The sequence below is a fragment of the Arachis ipaensis genome, chromosome B2, assembly GCF_059453495.1.
Source record: "Arachis ipaensis isolate K30076 ecotype BB chromosome B2, ASM5945349v1, whole genome shotgun sequence".
NCBI classification, from domain to species: domain Eukaryota; kingdom Viridiplantae; phylum Streptophyta; class Magnoliopsida; order Fabales; family Fabaceae; genus Arachis; species Arachis ipaensis.
Window position 1 is genome coordinate 13,659,456 of NC_142437.1, and position 26,641 is coordinate 13,686,096.

At 34.9% G+C, this 26,641-nt stretch overlaps 1 protein-coding gene and 6 pseudogenes across 1 annotated transcript; 3 read left to right on the forward strand and 4 right to left on the reverse strand.

Annotated features, from left to right (window-relative positions):
* Positions 1-125: 125 nt before the first annotated feature.
* On the reverse strand, positions 126-1,087 carry LOC107626836 (NADP-dependent D-sorbitol-6-phosphate dehydrogenase-like; annotated as a pseudogene).
* Positions 1,088-5,058: 3,971 nt separating this feature from the next.
* On the forward strand, positions 5,059-7,315 carry LOC107628182 (polyprenal reductase 2-like). Its single transcript, XM_021113071.2, has 6 exons — positions 5,059-5,229; positions 5,403-5,740; positions 6,499-6,733; positions 6,828-6,923; positions 7,036-7,107; positions 7,211-7,315. Exons 1-6 carry the CDS (start codon positions 5,062-5,064, stop codon positions 7,313-7,315), a joined length of 1,014 nt encoding a protein of 337 aa, XP_020968730.1. The 5' UTR covers positions 5,059-5,061.
* A 362-nt stretch (positions 7,316-7,677) lies between these two features.
* LOC148573081 (NADP-dependent D-sorbitol-6-phosphate dehydrogenase-like) lies at positions 7,678-8,642 on the reverse strand (annotated as a pseudogene).
* Positions 8,643-9,155: 513 nt separating this feature from the next.
* Positions 9,156-11,742, reverse strand: LOC107626835 (polyprenal reductase 2-like; annotated as a pseudogene).
* A 945-nt stretch (positions 11,743-12,687) lies between these two features.
* On the forward strand, positions 12,688-14,705 carry LOC107626834 (polyprenal reductase 2-like; annotated as a pseudogene).
* A 110-nt stretch (positions 14,706-14,815) lies between these two features.
* On the forward strand, positions 14,816-15,779 carry LOC148573082 (NADP-dependent D-sorbitol-6-phosphate dehydrogenase-like; annotated as a pseudogene).
* A 454-nt stretch (positions 15,780-16,233) lies between these two features.
* Positions 16,234-18,491, reverse strand: LOC107628180 (polyprenal reductase 2-like; annotated as a pseudogene).
* Between the last annotated feature and the right edge of the window lie 8,150 nt (positions 18,492-26,641).

The following is a 26,641-nucleotide window of genomic DNA, read 5'->3' on the forward strand; positions in this document are numbered from 1 at the left end:
TGGCTTTCACAAAGTTTAATGATAATTCAAATCTAAAAAGATTCAAGAGCACTGATGTATTTGCATATTTTAAGGATCATTCATGCCAACAAAAAAGAAAGTTCCTAAAAAAGGGAACTTTAGACTCAAGCAAAAAGATCGATTCCCCAAAACCTGGTTGGTTGGTTAGTTCTATATTTCTTGTCCATACTTTCCATGAGCTCCATGTCCTTTTTAGATAGCTCAAAATCAAACACCTGGATATTCTCTTGCAATCTTTCCAATTTCAATGATTTAGGAATGACAACAGTGTTCCTTTGAATTCCCCAACGACGAAGAATTTGTGCAGCAGTCTTAGTGTATTTTTCAGCCAGACCCTGAAAGTCATACAAGTTAATTTGTTAATTCGGTTTCCAAAATTCTTTCAACTATAATAACAAAACAACTAATTCTTGTCTCATAAGGTGAGTTTTGCTAAATAGATTAAACAATGCTTTCATGTCCTATTGTAAATAAATCGGTCAAGTTCGCTTCTTAGAGATCCAACGAATGGTTTAGAATAAATGATGCCAAGCTTTTGGTGTTTGAAAACTAGAATTGATAACTTACCTTTAGAAATTTGTGATCTAAACATCAAATTGTACCAAACCATTCTATATTAGCCGCAGCACCTCCAAGAGGAGTATGGGCTGTGACACAAACCCCATGCTTCTGGCAAAACTTGACGAGCGAATCACGCTGGAAGTATGGGTGGGTTTCAATCTGATTCATAGCAGGCTTGATCTTGGAATATGCTAAACAATCTCTGGTAAAAAAGATATCATAGTTGCTGCAAGAAAAACTCTTCATGTTCTATTTTGGATGAATAGACTGATCAATTTCTCTAGTAAATTGCTTCTAGAAATATCAAAGAATTAACCAAGCAACCAAGAACAGTGAAGATTGTTTTGTAGGACTAATTTTACCTGATTCCAATGCTACGAACCAAGAGCATGGAAACAAGATCTTCCATAGCATGCCAAGTAATTTCCAGGGATATAGTGGTATCTATCTCCAACACCCCGTCGTCACCCAAAGCATTATCAGTCATACCAACACCTGCTTGCATGTTAAATATCACACACATGAATTAGATGGCACAAATCTTCTTACAATCTCAAACAACATAATCTGAATGAATATATTATTAGAGTTATAAATAGCTATTAAGTTAATTAATCACATGTAGAGTGATGTACAGTTAGTCAGTGCTGTCAAGTTAGTTAGGAAATTAGTTTTCAATTTTCTGACTCAGCACCATTCGGTTACTGAGTGTTGCTTCATGTTCATGTATATATAATGTACTCTTCAGCTGAACAACATTGATTCCCTTCTTCATTTCACACTTCTAACATACATTTATAGAGACATGCCAGATGAAACATTTCCTTTTCAGATAAGTTTGTCCGTCGCCATTAAAATAAATAAAGAAAAAATTGATAAGGAAATGTTCAACAATCAACTTTTTTCTTTGCGTGGTGTAAATTATAATTTTAATTTTGCTCTGGGACGTGACACATAGGCCCCGCAGTTTTGACTTGTATTGCTTTCCCTAGCACTATGGGGCCTGGTTTCTGTATAATTCTAACAATAATAACCGCGCATCAACTACTAAAACTATCGTGATGGCTCGAAAAATGAAAAAAGAATTAAAAATTATAAAATGGATTCTTATCCATCTTATCAAATCAAAAGAAGAGCCAAGCTTGGGCCATGTAATAATAGCCTTCACCATCCATGTTCTTCTGAAAATGAGATCTTACTTTGTCTCTTAAATCTGCTCTCTTAATTGTTAGAATCTCAAGTAGGGTAGCCTAGAACGAAAAGATTTTCATATTTTGAATAGTTAATGAATTAATAGGTTAAATTTACTTTTATTTATATATTAAATATTTGTAATAATAATACAATAACAAAATTTTATTGATTGGATAGAATTAGTTAGATAAATAAACATACAGTAAGTACTTGAGTGAATGGATAAGATGAGATAAGATGAGGAGGAGACGAATAACAAATGTAGTCAACAGTGAGATTTCCAGCAAAAAAAGTAGAGATGATACTTGCAAGATACTCCATCACTCAAGTTAAAAGAATTAGAAAGGTACAAGGATTAGGATTAAGTGTATTATATCTGAGGGAACCGTAAGCTCTCCATTATGTAGTACCAGAGGTGATGTATTGAAAAAGTGTAACACTATTTATATTGATCGCATCTTTCTATATTTCGTGAGATCCTTTGCTCGTTGAAGGTGTGCTCTCTCTCCTTGTGGGTTTCAGCTCGTGTGAGTGTGCAGACCTGGATGAGATTGGTCAATCCTGGGTTAAGCCCAGATTTGCGTGAAATGGGTGGGACCGCCTATAACAATAAACAAAATTATCGTATTTATTATGGAGTTAAATTATAAAGTAGTCTCTAAGATTTACAAATTGCATCGATTTGGTCTTGGATTTACCAATTGCATTGTTTACATTTTTGACATTGTAAAAAATGCACCTAGTTGGTCCCTCGCCCTATTTTCAACCATTTAACTTTGCTGTCGGCATTGACATGGCAAATGAGTGTCACATTGTACACATAAAACGATGTCGTATAGATTCTGGTGCTAAAACGCCCTTGGAACGACGTCATTTGACAAATTTAGTGAGTTAAAAGTTTAAAACCCCAAAGTTTGGGATCACTTCATCATCTTCCTCTGAAGTTAAACACTCAACATATAAAGTCCTATATAAATGTTGTCTAGGGTTTGAAGGGTGAAACTATTTGGCAAGGTGGAGTTCGCTCGCACTCTGAGCTCCGTGCACTCTGAAGAAAGGAGAAATGTTCTTTGTGAAACCCAGTTTTACGGAGGTAAGGATGTAGTGGAAAATATTTTTTTATGCTTTTCTTCTACATCATCAGCCCAGAGGAAAAAGCCACACCATATTTTTTCCCCTAATCTATATGAACTAGGGTTAGAAGTTATGAACTTTCAAATACTTAGCAACTATTCCTAAGCAAAAACTCACATTGTAATTGAGAAAACCGAAGAATGACTTATTTGAGTTAGTATCTGTTTTAGACCACCGAAGCACGGGACGGCAGTTGCATCCACAACGCTCTTGCACCCGTGAACCTCTACTCCGACTTGGAGTTCTCGATGTTGATCACATAGAGAGCTTTCTTGACCCTGACTTGCACTCCCAATCATGACTCTATTTTCAGTTTTAAACAAAAAATAATAAAGAAGAGGAAGAAAAACATTGGTGAACAAAGAGAAAAAGAAGAAAAAGAACGTTGGTGAACAAAGAGAAGAAGAAAAATGATATAGAAGTGCGGTTAAAATTAGGGTTAAAAATAGGTAGAGAGACCACATTAGGTCAAATAGTTTTAATTGCCAGCTCAACTGTTCGTTACATACTCCAGCATGGCATGTCAGTGCCATGTTATTGCTGGTGGCGACAATGTTAAATGGCCGAAAATAAGGTGAAGGACCAACTAGGTGTATTTTTTACAATCTCAAAGATATACACAATGGAATTGGTAAGTCAATGACTAAATTAGTGCAATTTGTAAATCTCATGAATATTTTAAGGTTTAACTCATCTATTATGCATCATGATACTACTTATACATAAATTTTGTTTAATTATATTGTGTATAATGGTCTTGTGTCATCACAATCTTTCTTCACTTATCTATTATCATTTATTTTATCTATTTTTTTATTAGATATTCTGCCATTTTTTTATATATTCAAGCCATTGGGACGAAAATATACCATTTTTTTAATAATAAATGAGATTTATATAACACGTGTAATAATAAAATTAGTAAAAATGATAAATATTTAGTTATATATATGTATGTATGAAAAAAGATATACAAAAATAAAATTAGAATTAGGTAATGATGTCAAATTTTGTTTTTTGGTATTGTAATTTCTATATTTTCTTTTAAGCAACATTAATTGAACCTATTTGTTGGGTCTTGGAGTGCGATAAACCCAAAGACCCAAAAGGAAAAACATATAAACAAAGATAAAAATCACACCGTCTGCACTTAATAACCAATAAAAAAACCCAAGTGAGTTAATGACAAAAAAAAAGAACATAAGTGAGTCTAATTACGAATACAACATCCTATAGACTTCCTACAATATGTACCCAAGACTTATATAAAATATCGTATAAGAACTTGAGAAGTATTAAAATCACACCTATTAACTCTATAATACCCATAATACAAATAGACTTTTAACCCATCAATGAAATAATACTATATAAATTAAAATAAATGTTTGAAAGTGTTAAAAATTAGTTTTTAAATTAAAATTTACTTTGTATAAAATTGGTTTTTCTTTTAACTAATTTTTAAAAGAAAAATCAATTTTAAAATAAATCAATTTTTAAAAAGTAACCAATTTTTGTATAATTTTTTTTTATATAAAAATCAAATTAAAGTTGATTTTAAATCGATTAAAGTTGATTTTTGAATTAACCTTAGCTATGTACACCCGCTAACTCCCCTTTTTCTCATACCTAAGTTGGTAGCACAGTAGAATCAGGGAAGCTACAATCAAATTGGAGCATGCGACCAGCATTAGAAATTGTCCGTATTATCCACAATGAAAGCAAAAATGAATAGCATGAGCACGCATAAGCCGAGTTGAAGACTTTTTACGATCTGAGGCAGAGGTCTTCGTTACGTGGTGAGAAGCTGTAAAGGAAGACCTTCCAAGACAGGAATGATGAGGATAAGGGCCACCTTCCATGCCGATCACTGCATTCATTGATTCAGAGGCTTGGAGAGGGACACGTAATTTTGGGATGCAGATCGGGTTGGAGAGCTTGGAGTTTTTTGGGTCTGGGCCAGGTTATTTGTCTGGTCCGTGACCAAAAAGACAAAGTTGCTAGTTCGGTAGTTCCCACAGCTTACTCCTCATATCTTCCTTAACCTGACCCTAATGCTTTCATTTTATGTACCTCATCTTAGTCATCTACCTAGTACTCAAAATAACTATGTTTCTCTATTGAAGGTTCCATCATCATCATCTTATAGTAATGGAGTTGGAGATGCATACGATCCTTGCTCAATTGCTGAGACTAGCATGGATCGTTGGTACACTTCCCATTCTCATCGCTTCAATTCAAATTCCCAGACTCAACTTCCTCCATACAATCTTGTTGGGTTTTGCTAGAAGGGGAAAAATCATGCACTCATCTTCCCTGGTAAATATATCACTTTCACTCTCCTATATACCCTTTTCATTTTTATTACTTTTATCATTGTCATTGTATAAATTTTTTGCCTTTTACTGAAATGGATGTGAATATATGATCCATTTGATAATGGGGTGCTTGAAAGTTTGAAATTTTGCAATATATTTGATTTGACTTTGCAGAAATTCACGCTCCCTCAAAGATTCTTCTTGCACTTTTATATTGTTGCATCAATATGGACAACGTTCTTGCTTGATACAACTTGGTGTTATGCATACACAATGGTGCCATCGGTTAGGGAATCATCTGCATACTCTACCATTACAAGCTACTTGATTGGAGGCTCAGTTTTGAGAACTGGTTCAACTACAATGCTTCAGAGGCATGCTATTTGGCAAGCTGTTTTTCTTCTTTTGTTAATGGAAGCTCAAGTGTTGAGACGCCTATTTGAAACCATATATGTATTTAAATATAGCCCCTCTACCTGCATGCACATCCATGATTATCTCACTGGAATGTTGTAAGTTTATTTCATCATCTTTCAAATTTACCTTCCTTGAACTTCCTTACTCTTTTTTATTAGAATAATTTTGACTATTATATATTCCTATTGTCATGTGTGTGTGAAAGGCCTATTTCCTTGTTATTAATCTTAAATCATAGGCATTTCTCTAATAATCTTTGTTCTTATTGAATTACTTTTATTTGATTTCTTTTCTACATGCTACGAAATACATTTATTTATGCAGCTATTGTCATTATAATAGATAAGATTCAATTGTTCAGCTGCTATGCGTTTGTTATATCATAGTGTATAAATTGCCTTAAACTTTTTGGGGATGGGTATGACAATGTTCTAGTTGGCAAAAAGCTTTGTAGTTTACTAGTTTATGAATGAGACAACATGGAATTTAGATTTATGCTCCATGGAGACATTTTTTTGGAAGGTTTAGACTGGAAACATTGTGCACCGAACAAAAAGAAAAACCGAAACAGAAGAGAAACGCTAAGAGAAGTAAGGGAAAAGCAAGCAGAACCCTGCAATTTTGAATGGCTAATTCCATATATATGTAACTACTCCTAGGTAGATTTGAAGTGCTGCACGTTGATTTGAAATCTAAATCTAGTTTCAAGAATGAAGAGTCTTATGATCTGTTTCTTATATGAATAATGAATTCTGCATTTTCTTTTACTGTGCTTGTTATTTATCACTCACTGGTTGGATACATGCAAACACTAAAATGGGAATAATTGATTTGTTTGTTTTTATGAAGCTAGCTTCTACCTAGCAGCACCAATGTCGCTGTGTGCTGATTGCGCCTTCGATGTGTTGTACTTCCTAGTAAATCTAGTCACCAAGTTCATCGTCGTAGGCAAGGATCATATGCCACCAGTGGAGGTAGAACTTTGGCAAGTTGTAAATCCTCTTGTCAGACTTGGATGGAAGCATTGGATTGGTGCGACTGTTTTTTTCTGGGGTTGGATTCACCAACAAAGATGCCATAAGATTCTTGTATGTAGCATCCACTTGAAATTTTTGACATTGAAATCTTAACAGTCTTCCAATTTCCTATCATGTATTTGTCTGAATTTAATAATTTTGCTAGGGTTCGCTTCGAGATTCAAGACAAGCAGAGGAATATGCAATTCCTCACGGTGATTGGTTTGAAATTGTTTCCTCTCCACATTATCTCTCTGAAATGGTAACACTCCCCCCTCCCACCCTCCTTCCTCCTTTCTTTCCCATATTTGTTTTGCTTGTGCTATTATGTGACTCATGATGTTAAATATGGCTAATGTTTGACAATAATGAAGGTTATATACGGCAGTTTTGTTGTTGCCATTGGAGGATTCGATCTAACCATATGGCTACTACTTGTTTTTGTGGTAATACATAAATTGTAGATTAGCAAGATTTTCTAATTCTTTAAGGAAAAAAATGTTTAGTTGATTTTCTTTTTCTTTGACATGTTTCTTTCAATTGGTTCAGCTGGCAAATCTGTCATTTGCAGCAGTGAAAACACATAGATGGTATCATCAGAAATTTGAAGATTATCCAAGAAGTCGGTTTGCTGTTTTACCATATATTCTCTGAGATAATGAGACAAATAGACAATGCTTTTCATATTAGATTTAAGAAAAGCACTACGTTAATTCTCATAGATGTGCCTGTTCGTATGAACTTATTTAGTTTATAGAAAAAAGGCTTGTATTTAATATACTGAGATTTCTACACACGAAATTCATTAAAATTTTTTTTTCAAAGATAACATTTTCAAAAAGGTGTAAAGTAATCAAATGGATAAACAAATCTAATAGGGCTTAAAAAGATTGGCTTTCACAAAGTTTAATGATAATTCAAATCTAAAAAGATTCAAGAGCACTGATGTATTTGCATATTTTAAGGATCATACATGCCAACAAAAAAGAAAGTTCCTAAAAAAGGGAACTTTAGACTCAAGCAAAAAGATCGATTCCCCAAAACCTAGCTGGTTGGTTAGTTCTATATTTCTTGTCCATACTTTCGATGAGCTCCATGTCTTCTTTAGATAGCTCAAAATCAAACACCTAGATATTCTCTTTCAATCTTTCCAATTTCAATGATTTAGGAATGACAACAATGTTCCTTTGAATTCCCCAACGACGAGCAATTTGTGCAGCAGTCTTAGTGTATTTTTCAGCCAGACCCTGAAAGTCACACAAGTTAATTCGTTAATTCGGTTTCCAAAATCCTTTCAACTATAATAACAAAACAAATAATTCTTGTCTCATAAGGTGAGTTTTGCTAAATAGATTAAACAATGCTTTCATGTCCTATTGTAAATAAATCAGTCAAGTTCGCTTCTTAGAGATCCAACGAGTAGTTTGGAATAAATGATGCCAAGCTTTTGGTGTTTGGAACCTAGAATTGATAACTTACCTTTAGAACTTTGTGATCTAAACATCAAACTGTACCAAACCATTCTATATTAGCCGCAACACCTCCAAGAGGAGTATGGGCTGTGACACAAACCCCATGCTTCTGGCAAAACTTGACGAGCGAATCACGCTGGAAGTATGGGTGGGTGTCAATCTAATTCACAGCATGCTTGATCTTGGAATATGCTAAACAATCTCTGGTAAAAAAGATATCATAGTTGCTGCAAGAAAAACTCTTCATCATGTTCTATTTTGTATGAATAGACTGATCAATTTCTCTAGTAAATTGCTTCTAGAAATATCAAAGAATTAACCAAGCAACCAAGAACAGTGAAGATTGTTTTGCAGGACTAATTTTACCTGTTTCCAATGCTACGAACCAAGCCCATCGAAACAAGATCTTCCGTAGCACGCCAGGTAGTTTCCAGGGATATAGTGGTATCTATGTCTAACACCCCATCGTCACCCAAAGCACTATCAGTTGTACCAACACCTGCATGCATGTTAAATATCACACACATGAATTAGATGGCACAAATCTTATTACAATCTCAGACAACATAATCTGAATGAATATATTATTAGAGTTGTAAATAGCTATTAAATTAATTAATCACATGTAGAGTGATGTACAGTTAGTCAGTGCTGTCAAGTTAGTTAGGAAATTAGTTTTCAATTTTCTGCTTCTACTGACTCAGCACCATTCAGTTACTGAGTGTTGCTTCATGTATATGTATATATACTGTACTCTGCAGCTGAACAACATTGATTCCCTTCTTCATTTCACACTTCTAATATACATTTATAGAGACATGCCAGATGAAACATTTCCTTATCAGATAAGTTTGCCCGTCGCCATTAAAATAAATAAAGAAAAAATTTGATAAAGAAATGTTCAAAAATCAACTTTTTCTATAAACAAAATTAGTTCACACTAAAAGGCACATCTATGAGAATTAACGAAGTGGTTTACTTCAATGTATGATGAAAAAGCATTGTCTATTTGTCTCATTCTCTCAGAGAATATATAGTATAACAGCAAAGCGACAACTTGGATATATATAGCATTGTCTATTTTTCTCATTGTCTATTTGTCTCGTTATCTCAGAGAATATATAGTATACCACCTATGTGTTTCCACTGCTGCAAATGATAGATTTTCCAGCTGAACCAATTGAAAGAAACATGGCAAAGAAAAAAAATCAACTAAACATTTTTTCTCTTAAAGAATTAGAAAATCTTGCTAATCTACAATTTATGTTTTACCACAAAAACAAGTAGTAGCAATATGGTTAGATCGGATCCTCCAGTGGCAACAACAAATCTACCGTATATAACCTTTATTATTGTCAAACATTAGCCATATTCAACATCATGGGTCACATAATAGCATAAGAAAAACAGACATGGGAGAGAAAGGAGGAAGGATGGTGGGAAGGGGGAGTGTTACTGTTTCAGAGAGATAATGTGGAGAGGAAACAATTTCAAACCAATCACCTTGAGGAATTGCAGATTCCTCTGCATGTCTTGAATCTTGAAGCAAACCCTAGCAAAATTATTAAATTCAGACAAACAAATAATAGGAAATTGAAAGACTGTTAAGATTTCAATGTCAAAAGTTTCAAGTGGATGCTACATACAAGAATCTTATGACATCTTTGTTGATGAATCCAACCCCAGAAAAAATAGCCGCGCCAATCCAATACCTCCATCCAAGTCTAACGAGAGGATTTAAAACTTGCTAAAGTTCTACCTCCACTGGGGGCATATAATCCTTGCCTACGAAGATGAACTTGGTGACTAGAATTACTAGGAAGTAATACACATCTAAGGCACAATCAGCACACAGCGACATTGGTGCTGCTAGGTAGAAGCTAGCTTCGTAAAAATAAAAACAAATCAATCATTCCCATTTTAATGTTTGCTTGTGTCCAACCAGTGTGTGAAATAACAAGCATAATAAAAGAAAACGCAGAATTCATTATTCATCTAAGAAACAGATCATAAGACTCTTCATCTTTGAAATTAGATTAAGATTTCAAATCAACGTGCAGCACTTCAAATCTACCTAGGAGTAGTTACATATATATGGAATTAGCCATTCACAACTGTAGGGTTCTGCTTGCTTTTTCCATACTTCTCTTAGAGTTTCTCTTCTATTTCGACTTTTAGTTCGGTGTACAAGGTTTCCAGTCCAAACCTTCCAAAAAAATGTCTCCATGGAGCATAAATCCGAATTCCATGTTGTCTCATTCATAAACTAGTAAACTACAAAATTTTTTGCCAACTAGAACATTGTCATACCTATCCCCAAAAAGTTTAAGCCAATTTATACACTATGATATAGCAAACGCATAGCAGTTGAACAACAATTTAATCTTATCTATTTAAATGACAATAGCTATCATATATAAATGTATTTTGTAGCCTATAGAAAAGAAATCAAATCAAAGTAATTCAATAAGAACAAGGATTATCGGAGTAATGCACTATGATTTCAGATTAATAACAAGCAAATAGGCCTTTCACTCACACATCACCACATTAGGAATATAAAATAGTCAAAATTATTATAATAAAAAAGAGAAAGGGAGTTCAAGGGAGGTAAATTAGAAAGATTATGAAATAAACTTACAACATTCCAGTGAGATAACCAAGGATGTGCATGCGGGCAGAGGGGCTATATTTAAATACATATATGATTTCAAATAGTCTTCTCAGCACTTGAGCTTCGATTAACAAAAGAAGAAAAATAGCTTACCAAACAGCATGCCTCTAAAGGATTGTAGTTGAACCAGTTCTTAGAACTGAGCCTCCAATCAAGTAGCTTGTAATGGTACAGTATGCAGATGATTCCCTAACCGGTGGCACTATTGTGTATGCATAAAACCAAGTTGTAACAAGCAAGAACGTTGTCCATATTGATGCAACAATATAGAAGTGCAAGAAGAAGCTCTAAAGGAGCGTGAATTTTTGCTAAATCAAATCAAATATATTGCAAAGTTTTAAACTTTCTAGCACCCCATTATTAGATGGATGATATATTCACATCCTTGTCAGTAAAAGGCAAGAAATTTATATAATGACAATGATAAAAGTAATAAAAATGAAAAGGGTATATAGTAGAGTGAAAGTGATATATTTACCTGGAAAGATGAGTGTATATTTTTTCCCCTTCTAGAAAAACCCAACAAGATTGTATGGAGGAAGTTGAGTCTGGAAATTGGGATTGAAGCGATGAGAATGGAAAGTGTACCAGCGATCCATGCTAGTCTCTACAATTGAGCAAGGACCATATGCATCTCCAACTCCATTGCTACAAGATGATGATGATGATGGAACCTTCAACAGAAAAACATAGTTATTTTTGTGAATACTAGGTAGATGAGGTACATAAAATGAAAGCGTTAGGAACAAGTTAAGGAAGATATGAGGAGTAAGCGGTGGGAACGACCGAACTAGTAACTTTATCTTTTCGGTCACATAACCGGATAAATAACCTTGCCCATCCTCAAAAAACTCTGAGCCCTCCAACCCGACCTGGATACCAAAATTACGTTTTCCTCTCCAATCCTCTGAATCAATGGACGTAGTGATCGGCATGGAAGGTGGCCCTCATCCTCATCGTTCCTATCTTGGAAGGACTTCCCTTACAGCTTCTCACCACGCTGCGAAGACCTCTGCCTCAGAACGCAAAATGTCTTCAAATCGGCTTATGCGTGCTCATGCTATTCATTCTTGCTTTCATTGTGGATAATATGCACAATTTCTAATGCTGGTTTCATGCTCTAATTTGATTGTAGCTTCCCTAATTCTATTGTGCTACCAACTTAGGTATGAGAAAAAAAGGGAGTAACTAGGGGTGTACATGGCTAAGGTTAATTCAAAAACAAAGTTTAATCGGTTTAAAACCAACTTTAATTTGGTTATTAAAATGAAGTTTTATATTTTTATCATTTTAATATTAACCGATTAAAGTTATTTTTTGAATTAAACTTAGCCATGTACCCACGCTAGTTACTCCCCTTTTCTTAGACCTAAGTTGGTAGCGCAGCAGAATTAGGGAAGCTACAATCAAATTGGAGCATGCGACTAGCATTAGAAATTATGCGTATTATTCACAATGAAAGCAAGAACGAATAGCATGAGCATGCTAAGTCGAGTTTAAGACTTTATGCGATCTGCGGCAGAGGTCTTCGCTGCGTGGTGAGAAGCTGTAAGGGAAGACCTTCCAGGACAGGAACGATGAGGATGAAGGCCACCTTCCATGCCAATAATTGCATCCATTGATTCAGAAGATTGGAGAGGGAAACTTAATTTTGGGATCCAGGTCGGGTTGGAGAGCTTGGAGTTTTTTAGGTCTGGGCTTGGTTATTTGCCCGGATCTGTGACCAAAAAGATAAAATTGCTAGTTCGGTAGTTTCCACCGCTTACTCCTCGTATCTTCCTTAACCTGCCCGCTTTCATTCTATGTACCTCATCTACCTAGTACTCACATAAATAACTATGTTTCTCTGTTGAAGGTTCCATCATCATCATCTTATAGTAATGGTGTTGGAGATGAATACAATCCATGCTCAATTGCAGAGACAAGCATGGATTGCTGGTACACTTTCCATTCTCATCGCTTCAATCCCAATTTCCAGACTCAACTTCCTCCAAACAATCTTGTTGGATTTTGCTAGAAGGGGAAAAATCATGCATTCATTTTTTCAGGTAAATATATCACTTTCACTCTATTATATACCCTTTTCATTTTTATTACTTTTATCATTGTCGTTGTATAAATTTCTTGCCTTTTACCGAAATGGATGTGAATATATGATCCATCTAATATTGGGATGCTTGAAAGTTTGAAGCTTTGCAATATATTTGATTTGACTTTGCAGAAATTCACGCTCCTTTAGAGATTCTTCCTGCACTTCTACATTGTTGCATCAATACGGACAACGTTCTTGCTTGTTACAACTTGGTGTTATGCATACACCATGGTACCATCAGGTAGGGAATCATCGGCATACTCTACCATTACAAGCTACTTGATCGGAGGCTCAGTTCTGAGAACTGGTTCAACTACAATGCTTCAGAGCCATGCTGTTGGCAAGCTATTTTGCTTCTTTTGTTAATGGAAGTTCAAGTGTTGAGACGCCTATTTGAAACCATCTCTGTGTTTAAATATATCCCCTCTGCCCGCATGCACATCCTTGGTTATCTCACGGGAATGTTGTAAGTTTATTTCATAATCTTTCTAATTTACCTCCCTTGAACTCCCTTTCTCTTTTTTATTAGAATAATTTTGACTATTATATATTCCTAATGTGGTGATGTGTGTGTGAAAGGCCTATTTGCTTGTTATTAATCTGAAATCATAGTACATTACTCTGATAATCTTTGTTCTTATTGAATTACATTGATTTGATTTACTTTTTACAGGCTACAATACACATTTATTTATAACAGCTATTGTCATTTTAATAGATAAGATTCCATTGTTGTTCAGCTGCTATGCGTTTGCTATATCATAGTGTATAAATTGCATTAAACTTTTTGGGCATGGGTATGACAATGTTCTAGTTGGCAAAAAGTTTTGTAGTTTACTAGTTTATGAATGAGACAACATGGAATTCAGATTTTGCTCCATGGAGACATTTTTTTGGAATGATTGGACTGGAAACCTTGTGCACCGAACTAAAAGAAAAACCGAAACAGAAGAGAAACGCTAAGAGAAGTATGGGAAAAGCAAGCAGAACCCTACAGTTGTGAATGGCTAATTCCATTTATATGTAACTACTCATAGGTAGATTTGAGGTGCTGAACGTTGATTTGAAATCTTAATCTAGTTTCACGGATGAAGAGTCTTATAATCATTTCTTAGTTGAATAATGAATTCTACATTTTCTTTTACTATGCTTGTTATTTATCACTCATTGGTTAGACACAAGCAAACACTAAAATGGGAATGATTGATTTGTTTGTTTTTACGAAGCTAGCTTCTACCTAGTAGCACCAATGTCGCTGTGTACTGATTGCGCCTTAGATGTGTTTTACTTCCTAGAAATTCTATTCACCAAGTTCATCATCGTAGGCAAGGATCATATGCCACCAGTGGAGGTAGAACTTTGGCAAGTTGTAAATCCTCTCGTCAGACTTGGATGGAGGCATTGGATTGGCGCGGCTGTTCTTTTCTTGGGTTGGATTCATCAACAAAGATGCCATAAGATTCTTGTATGTAGCATCCACTTGAAACTTTTGACATTGAAATCTTAACCGTCTTTCAATTTTTTGTCGTGTGTTTGTCTGAATTTAATAATTTTGCTAGGGTTCGCTTCGGGATCCAAGACAAGCAGAGGAATATGCAATTCCTCACGATGCATTGGTTTGAAATTGTTTCCTCTCTACATTATCTCTCTGAAATGGTAACACTCCCCCCCTCCCACCATCCTTCCTCCTTTCTCTCCTATATATGTTTTCCTTATGGCCATCATGTGACCATGATGTTGAATATGGCTTAGGTTTGGCTAACTAACCTGACACAACTGACTAACTGTACATCACTCTGCATGTGATTAATTAACTTAACAGTTATTTACAACTCTAGTAATATATTCATTCAGATTATGTTGTTTGAGATTGTAAGAAGATTTGTGCCATCTAATTCATGTGTGTGATATTTAACATGTATGCAGCTGTTGGTACAACTGATAGTGCTTTGGGTGACGATGGGGTGTTGGAGATAGATACCCCTATATACCTGGAAACTACCTGGCGTGCTACGGAAGATCTTGTTTTGATGGGCTTGGTTCGTAGCATTGGAATCAGGTAAAATTAGTCTTGCAAAACAATCTTCACTGTTATTGGTTGCTTGGTTAATTCTTTGATATTTCTAGAAGCAATTTACTAGAGAAATTGATCATTCTATTCATGCAAAATAGAACATGATGAAGAGTTTTTCTTGCAGCAACTATGATATCTTTCTTACCAGAGATTGTTTAGCATATTCCAAGTTAAAGCCTGTTGTGAATCAGATTGAAACCCACCCATACTTCCAGCGTGATTTGCTCATCAAGTTTTGCCGAAGCATGGGGTTTGTGTCACAGCCCATACTCCTCTTGGAGGTGCTGCGGCTAATTCAGAATGGTTTGGTACAGTTTCATGTTTAGATGACCAAGTTCTAAAGGTAAGTTATCAATTCTAGTTTCCAAACACCAAAATCCTAGCATCATTTATTCAAAACTACTCGTTGGATCTCTAAGAAGTGAACTTGACCGATTTATTTACAATAGGACATGAAAGCATTGTTTAATCTATTTAGCGAAACTCACCTTATGAGATAAGAATAAGTTGTTTTGTTATTATAGTTGAAAGGATTTTGGAAACCGAATTAACAAATTAACTTGTGTGACTTTTAGGATCTGGCTGAAAAATACAAAAACACTGCTGCACAAATTTCTCTTAGTTGGGGCATTCAAAGGAACACTGTTGTCATTCCTAAATCATCAAAATTGGAAAGATTGAAAGAGAATATCCAGGTGTTTTATTTTGAGCTATCTAAAGAGGACATGGAGCTCATCGGAAGTATGGTCAAGAAATATAGGACTAACCAACCATCCAGGTTTTAGGGAATCGATATTTTTGCTTGAGTCTACGGTTCCCTTTTTTAGGATATTTTTCTTTTTGTTGGCATGTATGATCTTTAAAATATGCAAATACATCAGGGTTCTTGAATTTTTTTAGATTTGAATTATCATTAAACTTTGTGAAAGCCAATCTTTTTAAGCCCCATTAGATTTGCTTATCTAAACTATGCTTGGTGATGACTAAAAAATCACTTGAGGCAATAGGTGCCCTAAATAAGAATCCAGAAAAATTTATTGCTCAACTTGTTTATCCTTTTGTTTACTTTACACCTTTCTAGAAATGTTAACTTTGAAAAAAATTTATAAATGAATTTCGTGTGTAGAAATTCCAGTATATTAAATACAAGCCATTTTCTATAAACTAAATAAGTTCATATGAACAGGCACATCTATCGGAATTAACGAAGTGCTTTACTTCAATCTAACCCGAAAAGCATTGTCTATTTGTCTCATTATCTCAGATAATATATGGTATAACAACAAACCAACTACTTGGATAATCTTTAAATTTCTGATGATACCACCTATGTGTTTCTACTGTTGCAAATGACAGATTTGCCAGCTGAACCAATTGAAAGAAACCTGGCAAAGAAAAAAATCAACTTAACATTTTTCCCTTCAAGACTAAGAAAATCTTGCTAATCTACAATTTGTGTATTACCACAAAAACAAGTAGTAGCCATATGGTTAGATCGGATCATCCAGTGGCAATAACAAAACTGTCGTATATAACCTTTATTATTGTCAAACATTAGCCATATTCAACATCATGGGTCACATAATAGTATAAGAAAAACAGACATGGGAGAGAAAGGAGGAAGGAGGGTGGGAGGGGGGAGTGTTACCATTTTAGAGAGATAATATGGAGAGGAAACAATTTCAAACCAATCACCATGAGGAATTGCATATTCCTCTGCTTGTCATGAATCTCGAAGCTAACCCTAGCAAAATTATTAAATTCAAACAAACATAAGACAATAAATTGAAAGAATGTTAAGATTTCAATGTCAAAAGTTTTAAGTGGATGTTACATACACGAATCTTATGGCATCTTTGTTGATGAATCCAACCCTACAAAAAAACAGCCGTGCCAATCCAATGCCTCCATCCAAGTCTAACGAGAGCATTTACAACTTGCTAAAGTTCTACCTCCACTTGTGGCATATAATCCTTGCCTACAACGATAAACTTGGTGACTACACGTACTAGGAAGTAAAACACATCTAAGGCACAATCAGCACACAACGACATTGGTGCTGCTAGGTAGAAGCTAGCTTCGTAAAAACAAACAAATCAATCATTCCCATTTTAGTGATTGCTTGTGTCCAACCAGTGAGTGATCAATAACAAGCAAAGTAAAAGAAAATGCAGAATTCATTATTCATCTAAGAAATAGATCATAAGACTCTTCATGCTTGAAGCTAGATTAAGATTTCAAATCAACGTCCAGCACTTCAAATCTACCTAGGAGTAGTTACATATATATGGAATTAGCCATTCACAACTGCAGGGTTCTACTTGCTTTTTCCATACTTCTCTTAGAGTTTCTCTTCTGTTTCGATTTTTCTTTTAGTTCGCTGCACAAGGTTTCCAGTCCAAACCTTCCAAAAAAATGTCTCCATGGAGCATGAATTTGAATTCCATGTTGTCGCATTCATAAACTAGCAAACTACAAAACTTTTTGCCAACTAGAACATTGTCATACCCATCCACAAAAAGTTTAAGGCAATTTATACACTATGATATAGCAAACACATAGCAGCTGAACAACAATTGAATATTATCTATTAAAATGACAATAGCTTTCATAAATAAAAGTAATTCGTAGCCTGTAGAAAAGAAATCAAATCAAAGTAATTCAATAAGAACAAAGATTATCAGAGTAATACACTATGATTTCAGATTAATAACAAGCAAATAGGCCTTTCACACACACATCACCGCATTAGGAATATATAATAGTCAAAATTATTCTAATAAAAAAGAGAAAGGGAGTTCAACGGAGGTAAATTAGAAAGATTATGAAATAAACTTACAACATTCAAGTGAGATAACCAAGGATGTGCATACAGGCAGAGGGGATATATTTAAATACATATATGATTTCAAATAGGCGTCTCAGCACTTGAGCTTCCATTAACAAAAGAAGAAAAATAGCTTGCCAAACAGCATGCCTCTGAAGCATTGTAGTTGAACCAGTTCTCAAAACTGAGCCTCCGATCAAGTAGCTTGTAATGGTAGAGTATGCAGATGATTCCCTAACCGGTGGCACCATTATCTATGCATAAGACCAAGTTGTAACAAGCAAGAACCTTGTCCATATTGATGCAACAATATAAAAGTGCAAGAAGAATCTTTGAGGGATTGTGAATTTCTGCAAAGTCAAATCAAATATATTGCAAAGTTTCAAACTTTCAAGCACCCCATTATTAGATGGATCATATATTCACATCCATTTCAGTAAGAGGAAAGAAATTTATACAATGACAATGATAAAAGTAATAAAAATGAAAAGGATATATAGTAGAGTGAAAGTGATATATTTACCTGGGAAGATGAGTGCATGATTTTTCCCCTTCTAGCAAAACCCAACCAAATTATATGGAGGAAGTTGAGTTTGAAAATTGGGATTAAAGCGATGAGAATGTGAAGTGTACCAGCTAACCATGCTAGTCTCAGCAATTAAGCAAGGATCGTATGCATCTCCAACTCCATTACTATAAGATGATGATGAAGGATCCTTCAACAGAGAAACATAGTTATTTTTGTTAGTACTACGTAGATGAGGTACATAAAATGAAAGCGTTAGGGGCCGGTTAAGGAAGACACGAGGAGTAAGCGGTGGAAACTACCGAACTAACAACTTTATCGTTTAGGTCACGGACCTGGACAAATAACTTGGCCCAGACCCGAAAAATTCCAAGCCCTCCAACCCGACCTAGATCCCAAAATTACATTTCCCTCTCCAAGCCTCTGAATCAATGGATGCATTGATCGGCATGGAAGGTGGCCCTCATCCTTATCATTCCTATCTTGGAAGGTCTTCCCTTACAGCTTCTCACCACGCAGCGAAAACCTCTACCTCAGATCGCAGAAAGTCTTCAACTCGACTTATGCATACTCATACTATTCATTCTTGCTTTCATTGTGGATAATATGCACAATTTCTAATGCTGGTTGTATGCTCCAATTTGATTGTAGCGTCCGTAATTCCACTGTGCTACTAACTTAGGTATGAGAAAAAAGAGGAGTAACTAGGGGGTGTACATGGCTAAGGTTAATTCAAAAATCAAGTTTTATCGATTTAAAACCAACTTTAATTTGGTTATTAAAATCAAGTTCTATATTTTTATCATTTTAAAATTAACCGATTAAAGTTGTTTTTTGAATAAACCTTAGCCATGTACCCCCGCTAGTTACTCCCCTTTTTCTCATACCTAAGTTGGTAGCGCAGCAGAATTAGGGAAGGTACAATCAAATTGGAACATGCAACCAGCAATAGAAATTGTGCATATTATCCACAATGAAAGTAAGAATGAATAGCATGAGCACTCATAAGTCGAGTTGAAGACTTTCTGCAATCTGAGGCAGAGGTCTTCGCTATGTGGTAAGAAGCTGTAAGGGAAGACCTTCCAAGACAGGAACGATGAGGATGAGAGCCACCTTCCATGCTGATCACTGCGTCCATTGATTCAGAGGCTTAGAGAGGGAAACATAATTTTGGGATCCAGGTCGGGTTGGAGGGCTTGGAATTTTTTGGGTCTGGGCTAGGTTATTTGCCTGGGTCCATGACCAAAAAAATAAAGTTGCTAGTTTGGTAGTTCCCACCGCTTACTCCTCGTATCTTCCCTAACCTTCCCCTAACGCTTTCATTTTATGTACCTCATCTACCTAGTACTCACAAAAATAACTATGTTTCTCTGTTGAAGGTTCCATCATCATCATCATCTTATAGTAATGGAGTTGGAGATGCATACGATCCTTGCTTAATTGCTGAGACTAGCATGGTTAGCTGGTACACTTTCCATTCTCATCACTTTAATCCCAATTTCCAAACTCAACTTCCTCCATATAATCCGGTTGGGTTTTGCTAGAAGGAAAAAAATCATGCACTCGTCTTCCCAGGTAAATATATCACTTTCACTCTACTATATATCCTTTTCACTTTCATTTTTATTACTATATATCCTTTTTATTTTTATTCAAACCAATCACCGTGAGGAATTGCATATTCCTCTGCTTCTCTTGAATCTCGAAGCGAACCCTAGCAAAATTATTAAATTCAAACAAACACACAACAGGAAATTCAAAGACTGTTAAGATTTCAATGTCAAAAGTTTCAAGTGGATGCTACATACAAGAATTTTATGGCATCTTTGTTGATGAATCAAACCCCAGAAAAGAACAACCGTGCCAATCCAATGCCTCCATCCAAGTCTAACGAGTGGATTCACACACACATCACCACATTATGAATAGATAATAGTCAAATTATTCTAATAAAAAAGAGAAAGGGAGTTCAAGGGAGGTAAATTATAAAGATTATGAAATAAACTTACAACATTCCAGTGAGATAACCAAGGATGTGCATGTGGGCAAAGGATCTATATTTAAATGCATATATGATTTCAAATAGGCGTCTCAACACTTGAGTTTCCATTAACAAAATGAAAAGGGTATATAGGAGAGTAAAAGTGATATATTTACCTGGGAAGATGGGTGCATGATTTTTCCCCTTCTAGCAAAACCCAACGAGATTATATGGAGGAAGTTGAGTCTGGGAATTGGGATTGAAGCGATGAGAATGGGAAGTATACCAACAATCTATGCTAGTCTCAGCGCAAGGACCGTATGCATCTCCAACTCCATTACTATAAGATGATGATGATGGAACCTTCAACAGAAAAACATAGTTATTTTTGTGGGTACTAGATAGATGAGGTACATAAAATGAGAGCGTTAGGGACAGGTTAAGGAAGATACAAGGAGTAAGCGGTGGGAACTACTGAACTAGCAAATTTATCTTTTTGGTCACGAACCTAGACAAATAACCTGGCTCAGACCTGAAAAACTCCATGCCTTCCAACCCGACCTGGATCCCAAAGTTACGTTTCCCTCTCCAAGCCTCTGAATCAATGGACGCAGTGATAAGCATGGAAGGTGGCCCTCATCCTCATCGTTTCTGTCTTTGAAGGATTTTCCTTACAGCTTCTCACCGCGCAGCGAAGACCTCATATCACAGAAAGTCTTCAACTTGGATTATGCGTGGTTATGCTATTCATTCTTGCCTTCATTGTGGATAACACGCATAATTTCTAATGCTGGTTGCATGCTCCAATTTGATTGTAGCTTTCCTAATTTGCTGCACTACCAACTTAGGTCTGTGAAAAAGCGAAATAAATAACGAGTGTACATGGATAAGGTTAATTCAAAAATCAAGTTTAATCGGTTTAAAATGATAAAAATATAAAACTGATTATTAATTGATTATAAAATTATTAAATTGGTTTTAAAAATAAAAACCAGATTTTATGTAAAATTCAGTTTTTATACAAAAATTGATTACTTTTTAAACATTGATTTATTTTAAAATTGATTTTTCTTTTAAAAACTAGTTAAAAGAAAATCCAATTTTATACCAAGTAAATCTTAATTTAAAAACTAGTTTTTAACACTTTCAAAAATTTATTTTAATTTATATAGTATTATTTTATTGATGGATTAAAAGTCTATTTATATTATGGGTATTATAGAGTTAATAGGTGTGATTTTAATACTTTTTAAGTTCTTATACGATATTTTATATACTTATTTAGTTTTAGTTTTGGTTAACTGGTTATGGTTTTAAAAATTATTTTAAAAAATTGGGTATTCAAAATATAGTTATAATTTTTTTAATCGGGTCCATATTGTAGGAAGCCTATAGGATGTTGTATTCGTAATTAGACTCACGTATTTTCATTTTTTTTATTATGGACTCACTTGTGTTTTTGATTGGTTATTTAGTGCAGACTGTATCTTTTTTATCTTTGTTTATATGATTTTGGTCTTTGGATTTATCGCACTCCAAGACCCCAAAAAATAGGTTCAATTAATGCCGCTTAAAACATTAATCAAAAAAATTAATGCCGCTTAAAAGAAAATATAGCAAGTCCAAAAAAAAAAAAACGAAAATATAGAATTACAATGCCAAAAACAAAAATTGACATCATTGCCTAATTTTATTTTCATATAATATCTTTTTTCATATATATAACTAAATATTTATCATTTTTACTAATTTTATTATTATACATATTATATAAATCTCATCTATTATTAAAAAATATGGTATACTCTCCTCCCAATGGTTTGAATATATAAAAAAATCAGCAAAATATCTAGTAAAAAATTAGATAGAATAAATGATAATAGATAAGTGAAGAAAGGTTATGGATGACGCAAGACGATTATACACAATATAATTAAACAAAATTTATGTATAAGTGGTATCATGACACATAATAGATGAGTTAAACCCTAAAATAATTAATGAGATTTACAAATTGCACTAATTTAGTCTTTGACTTACCGATTATAATGTGTACGTTTTTGTCATTGTAAAAAATACACTTAATTAGTCTTTTACCTTATTTTCGGCCATTTAACATTGTCACCAGCACTAACATGGCACTGACATGTTATGCTGGAGTATGTAACGAATAGTTGAGTTGGCAATTAAAACTATTTGACCCAATGTGGTCTCTCTACCTATTTTTAACCCTAATTTTAGCCGGACTTCTATATCGTTTTTCTTCTTCTTCTTTTTCTCTTTGTTCACCAATGTTTTCTTTCTCTTCTTCTTTATTGTTTTTTGTTTAAAACTAAAAGTAGAGTCATAATTGGAAGTGCGAGTCAGGGTCAAGGAAGCTCTATGCGATCGACATCGAGAATTCTAAGTCAGAGTAGAGGTTCGCGGGTGCCAGAGCTTTGTGGTTGTAGCTGCCGCCCCGTGCTCCGGTGATCTAGAATAGATACTAACTCAAATAAGTTATTCTTTGGTTTTCTCAATTATAATGTGAATTTTTTCTTAGAAATAGTTGTTAAGTGTTTGTATGTTTATAACTCCTAACCCTAGTTCATACAGACTAGGGGCAAAACATGGTGGAGCTTTTTCTTTGGACTGATGATGTAGAAGAAAAGCATAAAATTTTTTTTATTACATCTTTACTTCCATAAAACTGAGTTTCACAAAGAACATTTTCTCCTTTTCTCAGAGTGCAGAAGCTCAGAGTGCAAGCGAACTCCATCTCGCCAAATAGTTTCACCCTTTAAACTTTAGACAACATTTATATATGATTTTATATCGTTGAGTGTTTAATTTTAGAGGAAGAAGATCGTTTTATGTGTACAATGTGGCACTCATTTGTCATGTCAGTGCCGAAAGCAAAGTTAAATGGTTGAAATTAGGGTGAGGGACCAGTTAGGTATATTTTTTACAATGTCAAAAACATAAACAGTACAATTAGTAAGTCGATGACCAAATCGATGCAATTTGTAAATCTCAAAGACTATTTTATAATTTAATTCTATAATAAATACAATAATTTTGTTTATTGTTATAGGCGGCCCCACCCATTTCACGCAAATCTGGCTTAACCCAAGATTGACCAATCTCATCCAGGTCTGCACACTCACACACGCTGAGACCCACAAGGAGAGGGCACACCTTCAACGAACAAAGGATCTCTCAAAATATAGAAAGATGTTGTCAATATAAATGGTGTTATATTTTTTCAATACATCGCCTCTGATACTACATAATGGAGAGCTTACGGTTTCTTCACATATAATACACTTAATCCTAATCCTTGTACCTTTTTAATTCTTTTAACTTGAGTGATGGAGTATTTTATAAGTATCATCTCTACTTTTTTTTTTTTACTGAAAATTCCACTGTTGACTACATTTGTTATTCGTCTTCTTTTCATCTCATCTCATCTCATCTTATCCATTCACTCAAGTACTTACTGTATGTTTATTTATGTAACTAATTCTATCTAGTCAATAAAATTTTGTTTTCGTTGTATTATTATTACAAATATTTAATATATAAATAGAAGTAAATTTAACCTATTAATTCATTAATTATTTAAAATGTAAAAATCTTTTTGTTCTAAGATACACTACTTGATATTCTAACAATTGAGATAGCGATTTAAGAGACAAAAGGAAGATCTCGTTTTCAGAAGAACATAGATGGTGAAGCCTATTATTACATGGCCCAAGCTTGGCTCTTCTTTTGATTTGATAAGGTGGGTAAGAATTTATTTTATTAGAATATCATAATTAGGAAACAAAATCAGAAAAATATCAAAGAAGATTAGAAAAAAATCAATGTAATTTATTAGGATATTATTCCATAACGAGTGTACTCTTAGCGTACTCTTGGTCTATATATTGGTAAGAACTTTGTAATAACAAATGAGAAAAATAAATAACAAAAATAATACTTTTCTAAATAATTCTTCGTTTCTTTCCTAAACTCTTTGTACCATGGTAACATGGTATCAGAGCAGAGTTAGGTTCTAGGAACTCAAAATCAACCATTTCTTTACAAATTGTAAATATGCTACGTAATAGTTTTGGAATGCGATTATCACAAACTAATTCTGACAATTTGTCAATTGGTTTTAAACTAAACGGATATGATTATCCATTATAGGCAACTCTGATGAAAAAAGCAATTGGTGGAAGAAGAAAGAAGAAACACACCAAAGAAAACTGGTTTAATATTGTGGGTTACCCAGATTGGTGAAAAAATAATCACAAGTCATCAAGAAATCAGAGTAAGGGAGCCACCGCTGTGAGCATCCCAAAGGTTACTAGTAGCGGTGGCGAGGCCAGAAGAGAGGAAGCAAGTCACTATGGCAAGGCAGCAGCGACGGTAAGGGCAAGGACTACTGAACTCCTTGCCTGCTCAGCCCAGACTGTGACTCAATATAGAGGGGATACCCAAAATCAGAATCCTATTAAAAAGATAAATGAATGGATTTTTGATTGTGGGGCTACCGATACTATGACTCATGACCTCCATGATTTTAATAGCTTGACTATACCCTCAAAAGCTCATATTGAAACCGCTAGTGGAGAATTAATTGATGTTAAAGGAGGAGGCTCCATTACTTTTTCAGAAAAATTGAAATTAAAAAATTGCCTCTATGTCCCTGCACTGTCATCAAAATTATTATACTATGACTCATGTACTCTACCTTTTGTCTTTTACAAGACATTCTTACGAAGGAGATCATTGGGCGTGGTACTGAGCGAGAAGGCCTTTACTACGTTGATGAAGTACCACACCAGGGTCATGCCATGCTTGCTCACGGAACGGTTACCAGGCAACTTTGGTTATGGCACAGGCGTCTCAGACATCCTTCATTTGGGTATCTCAAGTTACTATTTCCAAGTCTTTTTACAAGTAGTACTGAACCCCTCAAATGTGAAACTTGTATTCGTGCAAAAAATCACAGAGTTTCTTTTCCTCCAACCAACACTAGAGTCAATTCCATTTTTTCTCTAATACACTCAGATGTGTGGGGTCCAGCTCCTATTTCCCATAATAATTTTCAATATTTTGTGTTATTTGTGGATGATTTCTCTCGCATGACTTGGGTATATTTTTTAAAACACAAATCTGAAGTACTTGATAAGTTCTTTGCTTTCTACCAAATGATTCAAACTCAATTCAACAAGAAAATCTAAGTACTTCGCTCAGATAATAGTGGGAAATTTATAAACCAGTCAATGCGCAATTTTTTTATGAAAAATGGTCTTATTCATCAAAGTTCCTGCCCAAATACACCCCAACAAAATGGTGTGGCTGAGCGGCGAAATCGTAAGTTACTTGAGATGACCCGAGCCATGCTTTTTGATGCACAAGTTCCAAAAAATTTTTGGCCTGAAGCTATAGCGACCTCTGTCTACTTACTAAATCGCCTACCTACCCAAGTTCTCCACCACAAAATACCTTTACAAGTTTTGGCTACTCAAACTGCAATCCCGCCTATTCTAACCTTACCACCTCGAGTATTTGGATGTTCCGTCTTTGTTCATATTCCCAAAGCCAATAGAACCAAACTTGATCCTTGTGCAGAAAAATGTGTTTTCGTTGGGTATGCTACACACCAAAAGGGGTATAGGTGCTACAATCCAATCACTCGTCGTATTCATGTGACCATGGATTGTGATTTTTTAGAATCCGAATTTTACTTTAGCCGCCAACATGGCATTCAGGGGGAGAACAATAAAAAACCACCAAGTTGGCTAAATAACCTTTGTTGCCCAGAAACTGTTCAAACAGAGCAAGTAGATGGAGCCACCGAACATACTTCACTCAACGTAGAAAACAACTCAGTACATACAACCAGTGAGAGTCCTTTTGAGAATGTCAGACAAGAAGTAAGTAATTGTCAATCTGATAATTTACTCTCTGTTTTTAATGAGGCCACTAACAATAATAGTATAGCACTGAAACATGAAGAACCAGAGCACAATACCTTTATTCTTCCTCCAAGAAAAAATAGAGGGATGCCTCCTAATCGGTACTCACCAGAACATGTTTCCCGTAACTCAAGATACCCAATAAGAGTGGCTAGAGAAGGAATGGCAGATGTTGCAAAGGCTTTTTCTGCCAGACTCTTAACAGAAGACATTTCAAGAACTGTCCGAGAAGCCAATGCGAAAGTTGAATAGCGAAAAGCCATGAATACAGAAATGGAAGCTCTAGAGAAGAATGAAACTTGGGAAAAATGTATCCTACCGACAGAAAAAAAGCCAGTCGGGTGCAAATGGGTTTTCACCATTAAACACAAGGCAGATGGCAC

Coding starts and splice junctions, on each gene's coding strand:
- LOC107628182 (XM_021113071.2), top strand. CDS start 5,062: ATGGAGTTGGAGATGCATACGATCCTTGCTCAATTGCTGAGACTAGCA. Junction 6,734..6,827: donor AAAGATGCCATAAGATTCTT/GTATGTAGCATC, acceptor TAATTTTGCTAG/GGTTCGCTTCGAGATTCAAG. Junction 7,108..7,210: donor GGCTACTACTTGTTTTTGTG/GTAATACATAAA, acceptor CAATTGGTTCAG/CTGGCAAATCTGTCATTTGC.